The following is a 24782-nucleotide window of genomic DNA, read 5'->3' as shown; positions in this document are numbered from 1 at the left end:
CGTATCCTGCGTGTGTGTGCGCTTTTTTTTTTTGTCATGCTCGCTAACTCAGGAAAATGTTTTCAGCTTTATATTATATTTTTTTCATGGATAGCTTGTCAAATATAAGTTTCCTTCATATTTATTGGAACGAGAAATTAGCACGTCGCCTGCATCTAAAACCAGCTATATTGTCCTGTATTCATATCCCAACTGAATAAAATTTCAAGAGCGAGCACGCACTGCTCTTGTTTCCTATCCTGTGTCCTGCTCCGTCGCGCTCCTCTCACTTATACGTGCCTAACGACAGCAAACGTACGCGACACATGTAGCGACAACAAGCTTCCTTTAATTTCTCTCAAATTTTATTCATTCACTTTGTATGCTCAGAGTGCTTATCGTTTCTGTATTATTCGTAAAGAAAATACACGAGATCTATGCTGAGCCCGTTTCATCACCGTATACCGCTAATACGGAATATGCAAACGCTTGCGGCATTCCAACAGCGACTTCGAAGCAGAAATGCAAGAGGTGTCCACGTTAACGTACAAGATTCTTAAGTGGTCGTGTACGTCAGAGAGTGAGTGAGTGAGTGAATCAACTTTATTTTGTCCACTATAGACGTAAGCAAACTCCACGCCACCTGGCTAGGCCCAGAAGAAAAAAAAAGCACATGTTTTCAGCCCTTGGAAACAATATCAAATAATCACGCACGCCGTAATGTAGAGCTATATCTAGGCGCTATTACGGCTGCATGGGTTTACGGCTATTCAGTAGGATGGGGTAGAGCTAGCTGGATTATCGTTTCGCGGCAGCACACGCGGAGCGTGTTACAAAGTTACGCAGCTCCGGCTCCACCCCGTTACGAGCAGCGAGCTGATAATCTAGGAACAATGAGACCTCCGCGTGTTCCGCATGGCAAAAAGAGCTTCACGGTCAGGCGCAGACGTTCATACGACTGTATGAGCAAAATGATAAAGCTTGCGGTATAGTGGTAGGATGGTAGGCGGTGTTGCAGCCGCTTTCCTTTGTACAAGGCGCATCAATTTACCTGGGCTCCTCCAGAGAAAGGTCTCCGCGTCCCACCGTCCTGCGGTGCCCTCTAATCCGCGCGTCTTCGAGGAAAACGGAAGCTTACAGCAGTCTTGTCACGTTTACCACTACGCGTGCATAGCGTCTTCCTCGTGTGCGGTAGCGCTCCTTTAAGTTCACGCGCGTTACGAAACCGGCGAGGAAGCGCTCTTAGCTTTTCCGAGAATAATTGCAGCAGCGCTTCTGAAACAAGGCGCGCCCCATTTTCCGGCGTGCAAAGAAGAAAAAACTAATGTGCGCGCGTCCACTGCCGACGGCGCTTTAACAACATCCGGATAGTTAACTTGCAACACGTGAACGAGCGCTTCGCTACGAAGTAGTTGCTTCTCGGCAAGGGGCGCAAGCGTAAATGAGGCCCCCTGTTGAAAGCATAACGGCACCTACAGGCATCGCAGGTTCGTTTCACGTTGGGCGCGAATTGCGTGCCCCATTATCACTCCGCCGTTGTCTTCTCACGCGGATTTCAGCGTCTCGGCCTTGAGTTCGAAGCGGCACCTCCCCCCTTCGGTGTTCCGAGCCGCGATGCGTGAGCGGAAATTCTAAGCCGAGGCAACGGAGAGTCGTTCCTCTCTCGCGTCGCAGTGACACTTTTCCGTGAAAGAGGAAAGCAGGCGTGGTCCGGGACGAGCGCGAAGGGAATATTTGAGAATGGGCGAGGCCGAACGTGCGCGGTGCGTTCCTATACGGCGTACCTGTATCACCGTTTTGACTGCCGGAAGCCACAAAGAAACAAACGAGAAGCCGTGTTTCGTTGTGCTCGAGTCTCGATGGAGAGATGAGGCAAACCGGTTTGCAGTCTCGCATTTTACACGAAAGACGACCGCTGGAAGAAATATGCTTCCCGCTCGCGCGACGTTAGTGGCATGATTGGTAAGGCGTAGTTACATGCAAGAAGTACGTTGGAAAAACCTCGTGCCAAAGTTAACGCACGTGGCCGCTATAGCGCTTAACAGAGCATGAGCATCATCCTTAATGCGGACATTTACTCAAACTTTCTCCACCTTTCTTTGGCATTCGATATCTTGAAATGACCTAATACTGTCATCTGACAGTTCCTGTATGGCTACGAAAAGCCACAATTATACGTTAATTTCTACTCTGCTGTTTCCAGAGCAGTACAGTCAAAAATAGATTTCTAAAATATCGTGATTAGTTACAAACGATCAGTGTCACTGCCGCAAAGCCATTCAAATGTCGCTACGTGAATACTTACGTCTTCGTGTAGGCATCTAAGAACGGGAAGGGCCTTCCCGCTGCTGCTATACCTAAATCGTCGTTCTACCTATACGTCGTCGTTCTGCTATACCTATACCTGTCGTTCACTAGCTCATTCACGACAGCACTCACCCAACACTCATGTGAAACTCTCTCCGGGAGCTTTTGAAGTATTCGCATGTAACGATAAAATAAAATAGTACACGTGGAACTGCAGAGACTTATTTTCAATGAGCGATTACTGAATGGAATGAAGTAATTGTCAGTGTTCAACACTGCACTGCTCAAAAGAACTGCTGAGAGACCAGCGCGCAACAATGCTGAATAATGAACGACAATACAAGAAGCTGCGGTTCACTTTCCGAATGAGGCAATGGCCATATTAGAGAAAAATCTATGTGCTATCGGCATTTCAATGGTCGTTGAACGGCGCGTGGTGACAGATTTCCCTCTAATTTCAGTGGGAAGATTTATTCATATATATACTGCCACTCACCGAACACACACACAATTCCTGCTTGTCGCGTACTATGTATACAAATCCGCGCGTCGTTTTACGGTGACGCATGGTACAGCCCAGTCTTGAAATTATAATACAAGTCTTGCCAACAAGCTGACTACAGCCAGTACTGCGGTATGACTTTTTATTCTATTGAGAGCTGCCGGAGCGGCAATGAACAGCGCGTCGTTTTTGCTCCAGTAGCTTAACCGTCTAGTTTCGCCTTGTCCGAGTGGAGGCCGGAGTTGCAGGGAGGGGTTTAGTTGATGCAGTCGTGTAAGTCGTAATTTGGCGAGTTCCACTCGGTCAGTGTGAGACTGCGTGCCAAGTGTCGAAGCTGCCTAGCGGCTTCGACACTTGGTTAGGAGTTGCGTTCACAAAGGCATACTCTACATTGATTGGAGTGACTGACAGTGGAGCATGCGAGGTCTGTGGCACGGAAGAAAACATCGACCACCTGCTGTGCCACTGTCCGCGATACACCCCTGAGAGACGAGAACTTGCGAAAGCTTTTCAAAAACTGGACAGTCGGCCGCTTTCTGTGCAGGTGCTTCTGGAACACCGCCCCCATCGCCCGTCGGCCCAAAAAGCGGTGAAGGCACTTTTGTGCTTCTTAAGGACGACGGGCTTGTGCGACCATTTGTGACTCTAATCGCAATTTCTATCAGGCCACATACGTCAGCGAACTCACTGCAATTTCCTTCTTTCCTTCCCTCCGCTCTCTCCCTGTTATCTTTGTTTTCCCCCTTTCCCGTTCCCCCGGTGTAGGGTAGCCAACCGGACGTGATTCTGGTTAACCTCCCTACCTTCTTCTTATCTCTATCCCTCCCCTTCGCCTTGTCCTTTCTACTGTGTAGCCGCCTTTTCTTTCGCTCAGAGAGCCGCAACATGCACGTGTAATCGCACTTGCTATCCTTATGCGGTGCACCCACGCGAATTAAATCTACAGCGCTGCGATGCGTCGATTTCTTCTTAAGGAATTTTTACCTAACACAACATATTCCTTTAGTGATCCAATATTAGTGAATGTGGTGCAAAAGGCTGAATTCCAAAAGCGCTACAGAGAACAAAGACAAAACTGCATCTTACGGCCATATAGGCACAAGACGCACAATCGAGTTTCGCCAATCGGTCACTGACGACTGTACACTATATACCTAAAACTAGTACCATGGAACAAAAAATATAAGTGTTCTTTTGTTTTCTACCAGGCAACAAAGTTGCACCCACCTAGAAAGGCACACTGACGAGGCTGCGCGAATTAAAGCGTCGCCGCGGTCCAGTGACGTTGCTGCAGCTCGAAATTGATTTCGACTAGCGCGGGTGTGTTGTTCCTGGACGTCGGCTCGGGTACATCGACGATACGTGGACGTTCTCTGCCTTCCCCCGAGGCATCGAAACGCGGCCGGCGCGGTAAACCCGGGAAATCGAGTTCATCGCCAGGCGACATGCTTTTTGAACTCATTATAACAGCATGTCGTCGTTCGCTGAGGGCCAAACGGCGGGTTGCGAGCGAGCAAGAACGGCAAGCCAGTAATTATGGGAGAGATGTCTTCTTCTTCACCGCGCTATTACGCCCCCGGGCTGCTTAAAGCAGGGCGGCCTGCGTCCATGTGGGTTTAAGCTCGACGGGGCTTCCTCGTCATTATGAGTTGACTTAAAAACCTGGAGACGAAAACAAGGATTTGGTGGCTCGCGGCGTTTGTTTCTCTCGGCATGGAACTAACGGCTCAAGCCACGCAAGCGTTCGTAGCGTACCCGCATAGAAGGGGCCCGGCGCGCCGCGCTAGTGGCAATTGGGGCCACACCGTTTCGTCCCCTCTGCTGCTTTCTCTCAATCTCTCTTTTTATTATTTTCTTCCTTCGGAATCCCCTCAAGCGGCGCAACCAGCCTGCAGATTTCTTGAGCTGGCGAAGGGTTTTGGGAAGGGTCGGGCGAGTGCATAGTGCACTGGCTTCTGCAGGCAAGCCGCTTCTTTGTACGCGTCCACGAGGCGTACCGTGCCGCATACGACCAGACACACGAGGTGGGCTGTGTGCGTGTGTGTGTGTAGCTTCGGCCCGGCGGCGGCACGTGGTGGCGCCTTGTTAGCGGGAGCGGGCCGGTCGTCCAGTCTGCTTCTCTCCGGTAATCGCGCCTTCGCCGTGAACAAAAGAGCCGGCACGCGGTCGCCGTTTAACCGGACGACCTTGTGTGGCTCCTGCCCCGCGCTTTTGTTTTGCCGCTCCGCTTTACGTCGTTCCTGTTGTTTCCGTAGCAGCACCGGCACTGGACAGTTTATTTTTCTCTTTTTTTCCGTCTTCCGTGTGCAGGAACCACGGAGCACGAAGAAGTCGGCGTACACGGCAGCTTACTGTTGCGTACAGTATACCGTGTTGCTCTGGAAACAGCACCGTTACTGCCGACAGACATGTACGTTTCGTTCAAATATTTCACCTCTTGGCGGGATGTACCACTAGTAGTAGTAGTAATTTGTTGTTTATTTATATACATAGACAAATAAATAAAGGAAAACAATAACAAGGTAGGCACCACGTTTGTAACTGCGGATCTTGACGCTTCTGCAGAACTTACGCACAAAGTACATAACCCGAAATTGGAAGTCATAGAGCATTGTGCGATGGCTGGCTACACAAGCATTGTTCCTGAAAACCCTACTTTAGCTAGCTTGTTAATGTGGTCCTGTTACGAAGCTGTTGCGACACACGGTGCGACGAAACAAGCACACATTGAGAATTGCATGAATACACGTCGTAATTGAAGGGTTTCCGCGAGACACGCCTACACGCACGCACACACAAACACACACGCAAGTATCCAGTGTCAAAACACGCCCGCTGACATCGGGTACACGTGAAAGGATTGAGTTGGCGCGTGAGGAATCGAAGCTTATTGCGAACGCACTCCCCGACAGGTAATATTACGTTAGCCCTTACCTCTTTCACCAGAGTGTATGAACGCACGGCGTTAGGTGACATGGTCGGTTGTTCTCTTTCTCGGCTTCGTCGATACTGTACGCGGAAAATGCGTGCAAATTAGCCAACGAACACGGACGTTCAAGTTCTTCCAAAGTTAGTGTGGTGAAACCGAGAGTCATGCACTCTGCACGTGGTGCATAAAGCGGCGGCATTACCTTCATGAACTTCACGAATAAGTGAACAGGCTGACGTTTTGTCAATGGTATTTCATTATTGCATACATAAGCAAGAAATGGCGGAACCGCAACTTGGATCTTGCTGGCGGTTATTTCTTGGAGCACAGTCTCTAAAATGAGTGTGCTTAACAGTCGTGAAGGGTGTTGCTTAACTACGCTGATAAAAGAAACACAAGGAATGGCTGTTTAGACGAAGCATTGAGATGGCTCGCTGATAAGCATAACTTGTTTACAATGCACGAAAAGTTCGTTCGTCCTGTCGTGATTCGTACCTCTTGTTTTTTATAAAACCTTGGCCTGGGTGTTCTTGGTTATAGTATTATTTTTTAGAGTTAGCCTCCAACTATTCCACGAAAAATATTTTAGGCAGTACTCTGTGACTGCAAATGGTTAAATTCGACAAGGAGAATAAATGTAAAGCATCGATCTCACCGTACATTCATAATATTTTTGTCCTGTTATGGCTGCGAGTCTCTATCTCGCTTAAAGGTAAATAGTAGATTAATCACTGACGTAGATGGGTAAAGTTGGTTCCATTGAAAAATTAAGACTTTTTTTTTTTTGCTCTAAGGGGGTTCTGTACATGCATATAGCATACCCCGAAGGATATATCGTACAATCGCAGATTGCATCCCACTATAAAATGGCGTGATCGCAATGCGCCATGCAATGAAATCTTGTAAAAAGGTTTTAATCTGCATTACACGCAGCTGGCAGACACATACCGAGGGGAAATAAGTGATCGCGCAAGCGCGAACTGAAGTGAACAAACGAAGCTTATTTTCTAGTCACAAACAAGAGGCTTACGTGTAGTGTAGAGAAGCACGCTTTATTAACATGTGTCTTTGTGAAAGGGAATGCTTTGTTCGCAATACAGACTCAAGTTGTTCTTGTTTTTACACTCACCGAAATAATCATTTTATTGTTTATGCATTAAAATAAACAATCTGTATGGAGAGAGATTGCACAATAGTAGGGCTACTAACCAATATCTATGGATGAAGTCCAACGCCAGAAATCGTCAGTACTTTGACAGCGAAGCTGTTTATGGCTAGGGTTCGGTCTATTTTTCGTGTCCATGCGTCAACAATAAAAAAGATAAGTGTAGGACAATCCCGGAGATAGCGCAATACCACGCTGACTTGCAGCGGAGGGGAAACAGGTTTCGAGCACTCCTCCCTAAAAACAATACCAATAAATAATAATAAAGAATAAATAAATAACAATCGATTGTTTCAAGTCAATATCTATACCTTAAATGATATTGCACGACATAAAAACCGACACGGACGTGAGACAAGACGACACACCAAGCGCAAACTTTCAACTAAGTTTATTGTGCCACTGCGTCATTTTATACATGGCAGGCAACGTAGATCGCGCATGCGCTTACAAGGAAATGAAGTGCGAATTCATGTAACATGGTTACGTGTCATGTGATGCCGCGTCCAAGTAACTTAATTCTTTTTCTGTGAGAGCCAGAGACGGGAAGCTAACACACGCATCACCCAATTTCGCGATCATCTGCGCTTCAGATATCTCACGGATGAGCTGCGTACTGCCACGGGAAACAATCGTGCATTGATCCTCAAGAGGCTTGCAGCCATGATCGCGACAGTGGATCGCGATCAAACCACTCATGAAATGCCGGTAGATAGGTGTCTTCGTTTTCTTGATCTTCGCCTGAACTTTCAGGACAGCCACACGTGTTGGTCGTATGAGCCGCGAGCCAACAAACCTCTTCTGCCGTACACGTCCGCACATTCTAAGCTTGGTAAGCGGGCCATTATCAGTTTGTGCTTTAAGAATGCCCTTAGCAAGTCTTGCTGTCATGTTGTGTACGTGGGCTTAGAAGCGCAAACCTTACGGTTGTCCTCGGCTGGATATCCTAGGGTGTTGCTAGTGTCTGTCGCGGAACGCATCTTAAGAGAAGCGCGATCCAGTACGCAGAAGTCAGTCGCCGATGCCCCTCCTGGCATACGCCCTAAAGTAAGTGTCATACCTTACATGCACGGGATATCCCACAACTTGAAAAAGATTGCCCAAAGGGCGAATGTAAGAGTTGTTTTTTCTGCTCCCGACAAGCTCGGCAGGCTTTGCGGGCTGACGGATCCAAATGCCGTCCCTTCCGATAAGTGCAGAAAGCAACACCGAAAAATGTTTGTCGAGTGTGTACACCGGATGACGTACAACCTCCCGCTTTCATGTAGGAAGAAATATATCGGACAAACTGGGCGTTGCCTCAATGATCGGCTCCGCGAACACAACAACAATGTAAAAAAACGGCTCTGGTGGTTTCTTGGTGATCCACTGTCGCGATCATGGCTGCAAGTCTCTTGAGGATCAATGCACGATTGTATCCCGTGGCAGTACGCAGCTCATCCGTGAGATATCTGAAGCGCAGATGATCGCGAAATTGGGTGATGCGTGTGTTAGCTTCCCGTCTCTGGCTCTCACAGAAAAAGAATTAAGTTACTTGGACGCGGCATCACATGACACGTAACCATGTGACATGAATTCGCACTTCATTTTCTTGTAAACGCATGCGCGATCTACGTTGCCTGCCATGTATAAAATGACGCAGTGGCACAATAAACTTAGTTGAAAGCTTACGCTTGGTGTGTCGTCTTGTCTCACGTCCGTGTCGGTTTTTATGTCGCGCAATATCATTTAAGCAATGGATTACCAACTTGCCCGGAATGCTGCTCTCAATATCTATACCGTAATTCTTTGTTAACAGCACATGGACTCACGAGCAGGAGGCGTCGCCTTATATGCCAAGGACAAAATGCATGTACTTGCGTACACCCTTGTCTCGCAAGAAAACAATGCCATGGACTGCGGGGTGTCTGTGCCATGCAAACATGAGACCGAATTGTGATATGCAATGTGTATGGATCTCCACGCACACGCAAGTGCGATATTGAGTTGTTAATGGTCATGCACTCTGCACAGGTTAGCCGTGATGACACTACCATCGTTGGAAACTTCAATTTCGACACTTCAAAACCAGACAAAAAATGGTTCACTCAGTTTGTGCTAGAAGAGTTTGGTTGCAAGTGCCACACCAAGCCAAGTCACTCAACTACTAATCAACGGTCGTGTACAGATTTATCTTCGGTGAAACTGCGACTACGATTACCAAATGACGAAAAAAAATCACATGTCATCTTGCCTAACCCTGTGTGATGTGCTACAAATTCGCTGCTGATCCATTTTCACCGACTGCAATGGCTCCTCAATTTTTTCACTCGAGCCGCGATTCAATACACTGAGCCACACTCCCGGCTATGGCCTCATGCTCGCAGGGCGTACTATAAGTTACTATAAGTTGTTACTATACTATACGATAGTATAATACTTACTTATAATAATATAGCATATCCTTACATATATTATTTATAATAATTGCATTTGATACTTACTATACTTACGACACTATGAGGTTTTTCAGGGTTAAAACGCGTTCAGACCAAAGTGCAGTACTCCACTGGCACTTTGTATCAACCGTGCTAGAGTCAGCGTGGCCGTGACACTGTATGTAGAACTTGTAGCGCGAAAAGTAAAATCCGCAGCCCCGCCGTTGCCGGGTGTCGTGGAAGCTGGCGTGCTCAGTGTACTCGCGCTGCGGCGACGGCACGCACGCGACACGTGACGTATTAGTCCCATTCGATCTACGTCTGCACCGCCTCTATCGCTCCAATTCCACGAGGATTGTTCCTGTGTGCTGGAACGCGGAAGGGCTTCTTTCCTTCTTTCCCGTGTTTCAGACGTACCGGTGGGCTAGCGTTTTCTGTGGCGTTTTCAGCGTCGTCTTTCACCGAAGATGCCTTGCGCAAAGGGTCTTCCTCGCCGAGACGCTATCGACGCGACTCGCCTGGCCGGGCACGTACGCAACGGATAAAACAACGGGACATCGCTCCAAGGCAAAGAGAAAGAAAGCAAGAACGATGCCGAAACGAGAAAAAAAAGAAAATGCAAGGTCTCGAGATAAAGTCCGCAGGCGGCATCCGCGCCAGTTTCGTGCTCCGCGCCTTCCCCGCGGAACGGTCGAGAGCAGCCAGCTGGGGTGCGATATACAGAAGTAGAAGTAAAGAAACAAAAAGAAAGGAAGAACGAATTCGTTTAAGGCAGTAAGTGTGGCTGCGTCTGCTGCTTCCCCGTCAGAAGGCTTACGGAGGCCCTTGCGGCGGCCAGCATCGTGAAGTCCAGCTTCTTTCTTCCCGCGAATGTTCACTTTCCCTGGCACCGCCGTCTACGGGGCCTTGGCACGCAACGACAACGCGTCCGCGTAGAGGAATGCGGCTCGGTCCGATGTGGAAGGGAAATGCTAAACGGGGACCACGTGGTGCTGCTTTCAATATGCGTACGAGTTGGAGCGACGCCCACGTGTTCTGCTGAAAGGAAGTACCAGCGTGACCAGGAAGGCCAAATCTTTTTACATCAAGCCAAGCTTCCTGTTTGCTATTCATTCTTAACTATACTTAACTCTCGAAGGTGACCTTCTGCGGTATCCCAGCGGTTATGGTGTTGCACTGCGGAGCGCGAGGTCCCAGGTGCGATATCAGCCGCGGCACGTGCCGCATTTCGATGGAGGAGAAATGCGAAAGCTCTCTTTCACTTAGATATATACCTGCATTTCAATGGAGTCCGGGTGGATAAAACTAATCCGGAGTCTCCCGCTACGGCGCGCATCATAATCAGATCGTGCTTTTGGTGCGTAAAATGGTAGTGCTTATTACTCTTTTCTGGAACGCCCGCAGAAATGCGACGGACGACGTAGAGGAGCGCATAAGTGGAATCGAGGACTGCCGGCGCAGATTTACTGATGACAGCATTTGTGCGTATCGTGGGTGCGCGCTCACGCATGCAACAAAGTGTTACGTTTCCTCGAACATTGTTTAAGAATACAATCAGCAGTGTGCCGATTCGTCATCTCCCCAGATGTCCCTCCAATCTACTCTGCACACCCTCACGCGCATATTTGAGTGGGACTTTTGTCAATTCTGACCCCTCCCGCATTGCGTTGTAGTAGCGGTCGACCATTTTCTGAACACCATATTTCCCGATACTCGTGCTGGAACCGGTATGTGTCAGAGCACATTTTTCCCACTGCGGCGGGTTGAAACAAAAGCGACAATCAAGCGATGATGAGTAATTTTATCTTGAGGATCTGAGTAAAACACAAACACACGCGCACTCTGGAATTACAGAAGCGATGCGAAATGCCCGAGACTCGCCACCGGATTTGCACTGTGTTCCTCAGGATGCGTTTCAGCTTGTTCAACGCCAAAAAATGAGCACGACGAGGCCCTTACGGGCACTTATCTCTGCTCGCTTTTCGTCGCGAGTCCCTCGCTGGTCGCTCAGATGTCTTTCACGCTCTGTTTTCACTTTCTGCTGCTCCCTGTTTGGGCTACTACCTTTATAGTACACGTGATACTCTGTAACAGTACCGCTTACTGCTCTTGTTTAATATTCACAATAACAGTTGAAGAACGGTAAGGTATGCTATATCACAGCCAGCTATTCCAACACCTGATTGCATCCCGGATCTTGAAAGTTTGGATCCGGCCTCCGTACATATCGGAACCAAACCATGCACGTATATTAAGACCAGAATATGTGGGATTTCAGACCGGAGCCCTATATTTCACACAAGATTCTCCGAATATACAAGCAGTACGAGTTTGTTTCCGCCCAGCACAAAGAAGTTTTAAATGATTGTTTTTGTCATTGAAGAGGCGGACATATCCGTGCGAGTGGCCCATATCCACGTGCGAGTGGCCCAGTGGCCGGTATCCATTCACCGATGTTGACTTGAAAAAGTTTCATTGAAAATTTGGTCATGCCCAGGAACTCAAGATGGAATCAACGAAATTCAGTAAAGTGCTGCACATATGCGGTGACCCAAGCTGGGGTCAAGGAGCTTCACTGAAAGCGGCAGACACCCATTACACCCTAACATTACACATGTTAACGCCGAAGGCGTCAAACGCCATGCGGCACACACCCAGTGGCTTACACCCAGGGACCCAAGTTGGTGCACATAGTTTCATTGAAGAGCAGCACATATCTAGTGTGTCGCATATCCGGTAACCCAACTTGGCATAAACAGGTTCGTCGAAGAATGGCCCATATTCTGTGTGACATACCCAGTGACCCAGGTTGGTCCGACGGTTGCATTTGGAACACAATTACCTCAGTGATCTTCCTATTCAACAATGGACGACCGAGTGGCCTAAGTTGGCGGGAAAGAAACCGCGGACAAACATACCACAAAGTAATGAAAGTTTCCAAAAAATTCGAATCGCTATGAAAATTGCGAGGCGATAAACACTGCTTCTAGAGGGTGGAACCTGCAAAAACTCTCTATTCTGAGAAGTCATGTACAAACACTTTCAGCGCGTTTATAGCAGCCTCGAGCACTAAAGAGGTCTTAAAGCGCTGTTTTTAGAAAACAGATAGCAATACCCAGTGACAAGCCCGAATTAAGGTGGGGAAATGGACGCTCCCCGCCGAAGCCACGTGTGCGGATAATATACTATAAGAATTTTCGCAATCAATCTCGCAACGAACCTCAGCGCTTCAAACTACGAAGTGATGTCTTATAGTGACCAGTACACATGTGTCTACATGATTTTACAATTTCAACAAAAATATTGCTATCAGTATAAGCAGGGCAGCCAAAAGCTCTGTGTTAACGTTAATAAATAGCCTACGTGGTCTTCCGTTATGCTCCGATGCTTCAAACCAAATGCTTGAAATTCGCTATCTTAATAATTCTATTTATATATGAATACTGCAATCACTTTTAGAGATTTTAGTAGGATGTAATTGAGTTACAGATACGTGATCTTTAGATGAAGTTTAACTAGAAAATATATGCAACAAAAACATACTGCACATAAAATTCTTCAAATGGCAACGCAATAAGCACATTCAATGTTGGTTTGCCTTCAACTTGTATTCGCTTTCTCTGACTGGTTTCCCCATGAAAAAAATGTTTATTCAATACGCACATTCAGATGAGAATCGGCTTTTGGTTTTTTTCACGTTGTTACACCTATACATTGTCGATCTTTCGCAATATTCGTCGTATACTCAACTGCGGCCTTTGCTGTTACAGTTGCATCCGCAACTAAAATGGACAACCTTTCCAATGTGATCTTATTCACACTTCCTAACGACTGCGGAATCATTTAAGAGCGTCCACTATCGTTTTTTTTTTCCACGCGGTGGATCGTTCTTGTACTGCATGTCATGAATATATTTGTTTTGTTTGAATCTCGTGTAAACACAACGAATTCCTACGTCTAAGAAATTGCTGTTGGTACCACAGGTGTTTTTTCTGTACATTAGTCTTCGTGCTTTTCATTCCCATCCACCTATGAGCAATCAGACTTATGGCTTCTAAGGATCTTCAAGTAACTAGCTAACTAACCAAATAGATACATGGTCTTGTCGCAAACTTCAGCTTCTACAGCTGCATGCAAGAATCTCTCGTAAAATAAACGTAATTCTTTTTTTTTCAGAATTAGTATATTTGGGCGTACAAAGCATTCAGGGTAATGTTAGGAAGTAAGTACACAATTCTTCAAGGTGACTGCACAAGGCTTGTAGGCAATAGTAAATCTAATAGAGGGGAGGGCGATTATTCGAGTTTTAGCCTAGTAATCTAATAACGCTGCTTTCAAACGTAATATACACTACAAGAATTTTTGATTACAGATAAATGTGCCTGCTGGTGCCTTATTGGCTTGTTGCTGTCTATGGGAAAACTAGCAAATATGGCAGTTTCTTGTACGCTTGGCGCGCCCCAAGGAATAAATCGACTACCTTTGTAGAAATACTTGTCTGCTTCAGGCGTATGGTTTTTATCATCATTCACTTTTTTCTGTAGAGCAAACACTCGCTGAAAAACTGTTCGGCAACTAAGGAAAATGACATAAGGTGATTGTTATTCCATCGATCAATGTTGGAAAGCAATGGGCAAATTTACTGAATAACTTTTTTTTTTGTTCTATAGTGGTCGTGAAGTTTTTAACGATTCTGGGGCTGAATTCAGAAAGCTTTTAAAACCAAGGTTGCTTTGCCTAGGCATTCGAACTGCCGGCTACTGAAGATGCTGGCTGCTGTATTGTCGATTGCGTGGGTCGCCCTTAAAGTAATCTAGTCAATGCGCCGCTTTTGTCGTACCATTGTCACCCCTGCTGGCTGCTGCGTAGTCTTGAAAGATTGACTGGTGCCGGACAACGTGCAAACAAAAGGCTGACATAGTACAAATTGAGGCGGCCTATGGTGGCAGGTGATGTTTGTAAGTACTCACGGGAAATCTAACACAAACACGCCGTCGTTGTCATACCATCGTGGAGGTTCCGTTATTTTAATTTTACCGTCTCTAGGTCATAGCCATCTTTCCGCCGTCTTTACTCTGTCGCTGTAACTGCGTCGTCATATCGTCATCATCACGCCGCCATCTTACAGCCATCGTCGTCACACCGTCACTGGCATTCCGTCTTCATCAGTCCTTCGTCCTCATTCTATCGTCATCATGCTATTTCCCTCATTGCGTCCCGGACAAAGGGTTCTCTTCCTGCCGTCGTGTTCATTCCATCGTCATCATATTCTATACTACTGTAATAATTTTAGCATGGTCATCCCATTGTCGCCATGCTGTCTTCGCGATTTCAGCCCCGTCGTTTCCTTTGTCTCACCGTCGTTGCCATCCCATCAGCATCACATTGCTGTCGCGCCGCTGTGGTAACACTATCGTCGTCACTCCAGCGTGGTCATACCGTGGTCATGATGCCGTGGTTGTCATATCACCGTTGTCACCACTTTATCGCCCTCATTCCTTCATCGTCATACGTGCACGTTTAAGCACATGAACACGTTTGAGCGCGACAAGCTTATGTTGAGTGAGGTGGTTGCCAGTGAAAACGTGTCCGATCGGGTCCTCTTATGTTTGCTTGTAAATCGCTGCTAAGCAGAAACAGCGTCCTTCACAAACACCGACGAACGCTTTTGCTTAAATCGGTTCTCAAAGCGTGTTGACTCTGCAGATTTTTTTGCGCGTCTGAGCTCAATGCCATTAGCCGGCTGTTCCCACTAATGCATCCAGCATCAGAATGTTCTAAAGTTCCTTAGGGAGAATTCTAACGCTTAAGAGCTTTCGTAGGTCCTTAGTTTATAGCAGCAACTTGAGTTTTAAACTTACGTTCTGCGTAAGTTCTTTCTCTTCCTGCGACTGGCATCCCGAAGGGTGCTACAGGATTACTTCGTTACGACCACTGTTCTGCGCAATTTATGTTGGTCTGTCCCCAATTTGCCATAGCTTGAACGCTCCTCACGGGCGTGCAACGTACACTTGAATGGTGATGACTCATCGCGTCTTCCTTATTATAAAGACGCCCTGTGCAACAGATTGCAAAGACTAAGGAAGAGTAAGCCCATTTTTTAACCTTCTTCCTCTCATCTCTGTCGAAGTTGTGATTTCTCGCATTCCATACGGCTAGAAAACTATGCCGTTCGCAAACCGCTACATGGAGACGTTGCTTTCCATTCCATTTCCGTCACAGCAGCACTGTTGTTTCTTTTTTCTAAACTTCTTCACTCCCGCTTTTAATGCATGAGAATGGTAGGCCGTTGCAACCTTCGTTTTCTGTTTTTCAACGGTTTCGGCGTTCCTCCTCACGCGAAGGCACTTTTTATTGCAAGTGCGTGTCTAGCTCTATTTCGCTTGCCTCCCACGAAGCGTTGTAGACTTCATACCTGTGAATCTCGCACTTTTTGTAGCCGCTGTTCATGTACTACAATCGTCAACAGCACGAACAAAAAAAAGCACCAAAAGCGTATGGCTAAGCGACCGCACAAGCGGTCGTCTGCTGAGGAACAATGGCTGCAGGGAAGCGCAAAGTGGAACGCAATGTGAAGATGCGTTCTTTTCCAGCGCCGCAGTTTCAAAAGACTCTGCAGTCCCCCACGGTGCAGCTGAGTGGTGGTAGCCATGTGAGAAGTACACGAAATAGGCTTGGCGTACTCACTGTTGTTGCCATTATTCGGTAAAGACGTGTCTCGTAGCCACCAATGGGGAATTGGCCCAGAAATGGACAGATTATTCAAACTTGCAGCTGAAAATAAATTTTCAACACTGACATCTCGTATTCCATAAGGTAAGGTATTCATCTCGTATTCATAAGGTATTCCATCCCGCGTAATGTCTCGTCATCTCATCGTGGTCTGCCCGTGCTTCCGTGATGTGTGGAACTAGCGGAAGCTACACAGCTCTCCCATTTCGCGATTAGAGATCGCCATTTCGCCTACTAGCCATTGACATTCGAATGGTGTCTCCCCTTGCACTCCTTCTGACGCTCCACGAGGATTGACTGTGGGATACAGGCCTGAGACCACGTGGCACATAAGTTCCGTACCGTTCGCCCACTTCTACGTCTCCCACGTCTCCGTTTAAGTCGCCCCGTCATATACGTATTGGTTTCGGGGGGACACCAGGCCATCTGAGTGGCTATACACAACGAACGGCGCATGTGAGAAGTCGTGCTCGCGCGGTCCTGGAAGAGAAGTCGCGCACGCCGACCGCAAGAGTGCTTCCCGCTTCCTCGTGCAGCGTGGACGAACAAAAGCTTCGCCGGCCGCAGTGGTCGTGGGAACAACAAGCGGACGACTTCGGCGACGACCGCCCTCGCCTTATGCGCGCGCGTAGCGCCGGGCCGTTGAACGGCACTCGCCCCGCATGGAAGCCGCGCCAATTGAAAATTGCCGCCGCCTTTAGCCGGGGTGCGATAACGAGGGCGGCTGTCGGCCGCTGGTTTTCCTCTGGCTTGGACACGCTGCTCGGAATCGATCCGCGCCGACGTCCTGTCCAACCGAGAACGTCAGAAAGAAAAGAAAGAGAGAGAGAAAGAGAAGCAGGGTGAGGATAGGCGCACTGTTTTAGTTTCGCGTCATTTCAATCCGCGAACGGTTTCTCGCTGCTCCGTTTTTGTCGCCTTGAATAGGAAGCAGTATTCTTGAAGAGATATCCGAATTTAGGCATTTCAGAGCCGGAGGCGCTAATACGTTTTCACGTCAGGCATTTCGCGATTGTTCTTTATTATATTTTTTTATCAGCGTTCGAAGGGAACGAGGAAACGAAGTAATCCTAGATTTGCTTTCTTGCGTAGTGACTATAGCTAGGAGATTGAGATATTTATCCGATGCAATACGTAATTCGGTCTTTCTGTGTCGCATCTGTGGCTGATCATGAGAGTCGTTAGTAGGCCGTTGGCGCACCACCGGAAACGCTGAGCCGAGATCTGTACTAGATGACGTAGCAAGCTTCGTGGCGATGAGTCTATATTTAGATTTCTAGAGAAATAAGAAGAACAGTGTCGAGTGACTTGAGTACCGTAAGAGTCAAAGTAGATTGTTGGTCTAATTACGTGCTACGCACACTTTTCGGACCGCTTGTGCTTTGCTTCGGAAAATTGTTTTATGTGTCGGTATCATTATAAGCAACGCTTCCTGGTTGAATCGACAGGCTTTGTATTCACACATATTCAGTGGATTTATCTTCTTTGCTGAAATTGATTCCGGCTAGCTTCCTGTTTCACCACCGCTCAAGTGCCAAGCATTCAGAAGCCGCGCAGGAAATGTGATGTGGAGCGACGAGTGAAGTGGTGGTTTTAATTCGTTGCTGAATACATGGAAGCAGTGAAGCATTTGACTCAGACATATAGTTCGCTTGTCATCTTATGCCTGCTGCATGTGTCCCCATTCTGAAAATACCTCTTTATCTTTGCTTTATTGGACATCTAACTTTGTCTTACGTGATTCCTCAATTTATGAGCCATCAGCAGATGCAAATATGCATCCATGGCTTTGAGATATTAAGACTGCCATCTACTAGCTACTGAAGATAGAAGATGCGCGACTTTTCTTCTTATTTAGTCTTCTTAATTCTATTTAGCCCTATCATACCACTGTTCTTGAGGTTGCAAAAATAAACAAAAAACAAACAGACTAACTAACTAACCCTAGAAGAAATATGGGTTAGCTTTCTAAATTAGTAGAATTAGTAGAAACGGCTGGACATTTGGCCAACTTGTAGAATATTTCGTAGCTTCGTCAAGAACAATATCAGGTGCTGAAAGCTAGAAGAAATTATATCTAAATAATACCGCTTCGAACACATATATCGCAATGACACGCAATCTATTAGTAGCATAAAGATCGCACGAATTACGTATTCAAATCTCAGTTCTCATTCCATCGACACGCTTGATGCCTGAAGGATCAAGTGCGTATTTAAACGTGTAAATCTTAATTAGCTGCCGTCTATGACACCAGATTTAAATAAAACTTCGCAAAGAAAAGCTACATTCGGAAGCAGTTGCATAGCTGTTTCTCGACAATATGAATTTATTTTAACTTCTCTTAACCTGCTCATACCACCGATGGCCTTGAAAAATACGCGTCGTCTGGCCCAATGGCCCAACAGATGATTTATTTAATTTACGTTGCATATGCTGCATCAGGGGCCTTCCGATATGTTTCGCTCTAACGCTTGTGTTCATGATTTGTCGGAGTGTCAAGCACGAGATGGTAATCAGTTGTACCTACATGCACAGCTTTCAATAATAAACACTAAAGTAAAGTGTCAGATAACTTTTTTTTAACAGTTATGCTGGAGTAATCATGACTACACGCCAACAGGATAGGATAGGGCAGGGGAAGACCATATACATCAATGAAATGCAAATATCAAATGCATATTTTTACCTGATAAGTTGAAGACATTGCAAAAAATCTTGGGCTGGGGTGCGTTTGGCAGGCATTCTCAGATCATGAACAGCAGGTTGCCATTATCCCTCAAGAGAAAAGTGTATAATAGCTCTGTCTTACCAGTACTCACCTATGGGGCAGAAACCTGGAGGCTTACGAAAAGGGTTCTACTCAAATTGAGGACGACGCTACGAGCTATGGAAAGAAGATTGATAGGTGTAACGTTAAGGGATAAGAAAAGAGCAGATTGGGTGAGGGAACAAACGCGAGTTAATGACATCTTAGTTGAAATCAAGAAAAAGAAATGGGCATGGGCAGGACATGTAATGAGGAGGGAAGATAACCGATGGTCATTAAGGGTTACGGACTGGATCCCAAGGGAAGGGAAGCGCATCAGGGGGCGGCAGAAAGTTAGGTGGGCGGATGAGATTAAGAAGTTTGCAGGGGCGGCATGGCCACAATTAGCACATGACCGGGGTTGTTGGAGAAATATGGGAGAGGCCTTTGCCCTGCAGTGGGCGTGACCAGGCTGATGATGATGATGATTGCAAAAAATCAAATTGCACAATACGTAATCCTGTATTATTCACCACTGAATTCGGAGGAGTGCTAATGAAAATGATGCAGCCGAGCTTTGAATTTTGCTATTTGGTAAAAAGTTTGAATCAGCAATAACTACGAAGTACTCGAAATATTCGTAAAAAGAACTCTGCGTTCATATTAGAAGTTACTTCACGATGAAAAATAATTGTTCCCATAACTTTGTTGTGCTGAAAACGGAAAGTAATCTGGAGCAAATTTAGGCTTTTCAATCACTCAGGGGATTAGGACTTTCGAAAAGCTGTACCGAGTGCCCTTTCCTATACCTGTCCTCCCATGTTCGCTCTGAAAACCTATTGACATTTCACATTTAGGAAACATAAACAAATTTTGCTTCGTTCTTCTCTGATTGCGACCGGAATATTATTCTGTGTCTTCTTTTGCAGGTACCGTATGATTCCCACCACAATAACAGCGGCAACTACATTCCGGTCTCTGCAGAGAACTTCGCGCAATAGAGAAAGTGGTCCCACATTCACGCCTAAATCTGCCTCTCAACGCGGTGCGGCCTGACCCGAAAAATTTTGATATGGGCGTAATTATCATAAAATAATTATGTGTGGCCTTGAAGCTTAGCCTTGAGACGATTCTGTTGACTTATCTTGATAAGGCAAAAAAAAAAGAACATTATCCAAGGATAATCACTGTCGGGCATCAATGACTCAAGTTCGGTACATTTATGCATGAAGTGGCTTTACTTCTACTTTGAGGCTGAAGAGGCAAGATGGGACATCTGGAACTCAGACATAGCGCTGCAACGTAATGGGTCCTATCCTAAATCTCCACTTCAGCCTTCAGCAATTTAGCAAATTGGCGATGATTTGGCTCACGTAATCTAACGCAACTTGCAGCCGAAACAATAGGATTTAAATCACGAGTTTGTCCATGCGTGTGGCACATAATTACTCCTCGCTTATTAGGCATGCACTGCAGGGTGCAGGAAAAACGGGCTGCGGAAGCCCGCGAGCTTCAGCGACTTTAGTAATTGGCCTGTTTCTATTTTTTCAGCTCCTTGTTGCATAACAGGATATGTTTTCTAGTTCCTTGGAAAAGTGTTCCATTGTCGTCATTCCGTGGATGTTATGCAGTCAAGTCATAACGCGGGCGCCTCACCTGCCAGTAAACGCCCATACGCGCAGGTTACCATTAATTGTTCTACTATGAGAGGTGGGCCCGCGGAAAGTCCTCTAGGCACCAGGTTTGGCATGCGGATCGAGGTTTAAATGCGTTTGATATAGAACAAAGAAAAGATGAGTTCTTTCTTTTTTTATATTAGACCAGCAGCGCACCCAAAGCCTTTGTATGTTAAAACATATAAATGAAGATCCGTAGTCCCAGTAACTGTTTCAATATCTTCCACAAAATTCTTGAAGGAGGATGCTGTCGCGTACCTCCTTACAAGTACCGGCATTAATTCCAACATGCGCTGTCTGCCGAAATACAGCGACATGCCCACGATGTTCCAAACAACACGACACGGACACTTGCCATGCAACAGAGCTCAAGTGCCCTAATTGTCAAGGCCCACACGTCGCATCCTCAAAAGACTGTCCACGCCTAAAGAAAGAGCAGAAAATCTTGCGGAAAATGGCCAGAGACGGATCATCACACAGAGATGCTTCTGCGGCGATAAGGCGACACCACTCTCGGAAACGAAAGTCTACGACATCCTCTTTCGGTTCAAGGGAAAAGTCTCGTCCGGCAACGCCACCTCCTGTTCCATCTGTCTCCAGCAACAGCACGAATGTCAACGATAAAAGCGGCCCTGCTATTCCTGCTTCATCAAGTGAGGTTTGGCCAGCACTGCCGAAGACATGCCACGCGCCAGTGCCACAGCGCATGACTCGCCGCTTAACGTCAAATGTCACTTCAGTTGACCAAGTGCGAGACAAGGATTCCCAGGTGATTGCTATGCTCAAATCCCTCACGAATGTCATGCGTCTACTACTGTCAAACATGGACACTCCGGCTGCTCGTAGCGCACTGCAAGTGCTGGACGCGCTGACTCCAGTACTTGAAAGCATCGCATAGCACCATGGCCCGCCCCTCGCTGCCCTTCCACAAGGAAGCCAAGAAAGCATCTTTACTGCAGTGGAATGCCCGTGGTATCAAATCGAGAATTTCAGATTTCAGACACTACGTTTTCGAAAACCCATTTCCCATACTTGTGATTTGCGAACCGAACGTGCAGAATGTTATACGCATTTCTGGCTATGAGGCATTCATGTCCTCTACCTGTGGTGATGTAAGCAAGGTAATCGTATATATTAGATGTGATCTGACATACGTGTTGCACCCAGTCCCGCCGCACGACGACAACCAGTACGTTTGTTTAATTGTGAAAACGAACAAGTTTACGTTCACACTCGTTGCTGTTTACCTTGCTCCTTCACGCGGATTCGACTCTAAACGACTGCACGACGTGCTATCAGCGACACCCCACCCTACGATTCTCACCGGAGATTTTATTGCTCACCATCCGCTTTGGGGGAGCTTGAAGATGGACTCCAGGGGAAGGAGACTAGCATCCTTTGCCACACAGCACGACCTTCACTGCCTCAATGATGGTAGCCCAACATATTTACGCGGGCTTACATACAGCAGCTGCCTAGACTTGACCCTGGTTTCTCGGCGTCTTGAAAGAAACGTGCAATGGTTTCCAGACATCGAATCCCGTGGAAGCGACCACATTCCGACGTACCTGAAGATCAAGGGACTATTTAAATGCCCCTCCACGACACTCCGGAGAATTGACTGGTCGGCGTTTCGGTCGCACATGGAGGAAGTATGTCAGCGAGGGAACCATTCAAGTCTGGAAACCGAAATTCAAAAAGCCATGCAAGATACTACGCGTGCTTTTCAGCCTTTCCCGAAATACGAAGAATTTGAAGCCGAACTGCAGCGACTACGAGCAGTTCGCCGGCGGGCTGAAAGAAGATACAGGAGAACCAAATCCATCCATGATCTCAGAGAGGCAAGGCGGATGCAAAAGAAGATTCAACGCCGCATTGACGCACTTCAATCTCAAAGATGGAAACGTTTCTGCGAGTCGTTGGATCCACGTCAGCGATTATCTCAGATATGGAGAACTGTGCGTGGACTTCGTGTATCACCGCAACAGCGTGTTACTTTTAAGTCCCTCGCTTTACAACAAGGTCGCAGCGAATTAGACGTTGCCGAAGAATTTTGCTCAAGACTTGCCAGCTCGCAGCCTCAACGCGCCCTTACACCATGTGCCACTCCTGTGCCACGGGACTCCCGCATGGATGTAATGTTTTCGGTGGAGGAGCTTGAAGCGGCACTAGCGACTTGCAGGCGCTCTTCGTCACCTGGGCCGGACGGCGTTACCTATGCGGCGCTCGCCAATCTTGGGCAGAATGCACGCCTCATGCTGCTAAACCTTTACAATGAGTCTTGGCGCAACGGTTTGGTTCCACGTGAATGGAAATGCAGCCGCTTGGTTCCACTTCTCAAACCTGGTAAATCACCGTTAAACTTGTCATCGTACCGCCCCATCGCTCTGGCCAGCTGCATAGGGAAAATAATGGAACGAATGATTTTGACGCGCCTGGAATGGTACCTGGAAAGTTACAACGTGTACCCAGATGCTATGGCTGGCTTCCGGCGTGGGCGCTCATCCATAGATAATGTCATCGATTTGGTCGCGTATGTTCAACATCAAAAACGGATGAAACGACTCACTGCGGCATTATTCCTTGACATAAAAGGCGCCTATGACAATGTAGCACATTATGCCATTATAGAGGCTCTGATTAAAGCAGGAATCGGTGGCCGCACTTTTCAGTGGCTGTGCAGTTATTTGACTGACAGGCATTTCTTCGTGATGACCGAAGAAGGCGCCACGACTCAACACCAAACGTTCTGTGGAGTACCGCAAGGCGGAGTGTTGAGCCCGACGCTATTCAACCTAGTGCTCGTTGGCCTAGTCAGATGCTTGCCCAACACAGTTCAAGTATCAATCTATGCCGACGACATCTGCATTTGGGCGTCTGCTGTAACCCGACTGCAGGTACGAGCACGGCTACAAAAGGCAGCTACCTTAACATCACTGTACTTGCGAAAACAGAACTTAGAGCTGTCTTCAGAGAAATGCTGCCTTGTTTCTTTCACTCGGAAGGAAATGAAGCGTTATTCTGTAAGTGTCAACGGCCAAGCAGTTGCACATGCACGTAAACACCGCTTTTTAGGGGTAATTATCGACCGCGACCTATCATGGAGCCCGCACGTTTCGTACCTAAAGAAGAGGTTGCTGACAATAATACATCTCCTCAAGTTTCTCGGCGGAAAGTCATGGGGCACATCGGTGCGATCAATGCTGCAGCTTTATAACGCCTTGTTCCTCGGCTTCGCAAGATACAGCCTCCCTGTGCTTGGAAACACCTGCAAAACAAACCTGCGTGTACTCCAGGGACTACAAGCTCAAGCCCTAAGGACGTGTCTCGGCCTTCCGAGGTGTGCGTCTACAGCGGCAACGATTGTCATAGCTCGAGATCACCCAATAACAACGTACTTGGTAACCGACGCTCTCAGAGCGCATATTCGCCACGTTGCCCGACTACCTTCTCACCACCTTGCCGCTCTACCCGCAGAAAGGCCACACGCAGCTATCAGTCGTATGATTGTTGCCAATCGCACCTCATTGCCAATGAACTACATGCCTGCAGCAAGACCATCCACACCTTTATGGTGCCTGCACAGACCTGAAGTACGCCTCACCATCCCAGGAATCACTAAAAAGGCTAACATGCCGTCGTTTGCCCTGAAGCAGACCACATTACAACTTATACATGAGGTGCACAGCGGCCGCGTACACGTTTACATCGATGGCTCAGTCACATCTGCAAGTTCAGCTGCTGCTGTGGTGATACCAACAAGATCCATCGAAATACAGCTAAAAACGTCGCATGTATCATCAACGACAGCTGCTGAACTGGTAGCCTTGCGTGCGGCTCTCCATTTCATTCAGGAGGAACCACCGCATGCATGGTCAGTCTTCTGTGATTCCAAGGCAGCCCTACAGAGTGTACTCTCAGCACTGCGCCATGGATCACATGAACAGCTCGTCGCAGAGATCAGAGAAGTACACCATCGCATAGTTGACGAAGGACACGATATCATATATCAGTGGTTGCCTAGTCACTGTGGCATACACGGCAATGATCGAGCAGACGCAGCTGCCCGATCTGCCCATGACGGCGTCAGGTGCGTTGCCATTCCTCTTTCGAGAGCCGACGCAGCGAAAAAACTTGCCGTACTGGCAAACGACCTGACATTAGCTCAGTGGAATTCATCCGATTTCAGAAGTGCACGACTTCATACCCTGGACCCTACTTTACAACTCCGTATTCCGCCCGAACTTCCACGACGCGACTGTACACTTCTAGTTCGTCTATGGCTTGGAGTAGCATTTTCAAATGCGTACTCCTTTCTTATCGGAA

The 24782-nt window shown here is 47.2% G+C and overlaps 1 protein-coding gene across 2 annotated transcripts in view; it reads left to right on the top strand.

Annotated features, from left to right (window-relative positions):
• The window catches only part of LOC139055993 (uncharacterized), a 67981-nt gene extending 48043 nt beyond the window's left edge, over positions 1–19938 (top strand). For both annotated transcript variants that reach the window (XM_070533726.1, XM_070533725.1), the window contains 2 exons: positions 5099–5198; positions 19710–19938. In XM_070533726.1, the coding sequence (XP_070389827.1) occupies positions 5099–5198; positions 19710–19781 (172 nt within the window). In that variant the 3' untranslated portion in view covers positions 19782–19938. The remainder of the gene's footprint in view (positions 1–5098; positions 5199–19709) is intronic.
• Positions 19939–24782: the final 4844 nt, after the last annotated feature.

This window comes from Dermacentor albipictus, chromosome 2, assembly GCF_038994185.2.
Source record: "Dermacentor albipictus isolate Rhodes 1998 colony chromosome 2, USDA_Dalb.pri_finalv2, whole genome shotgun sequence".
NCBI classification, from domain to species: Eukaryota; Metazoa; Arthropoda; class Arachnida; order Ixodida; family Ixodidae; genus Dermacentor; species Dermacentor albipictus.
Note: the sequence above shows the minus strand (reverse complement) of the source record. Positions and strands in the feature narration are given on the sequence as shown.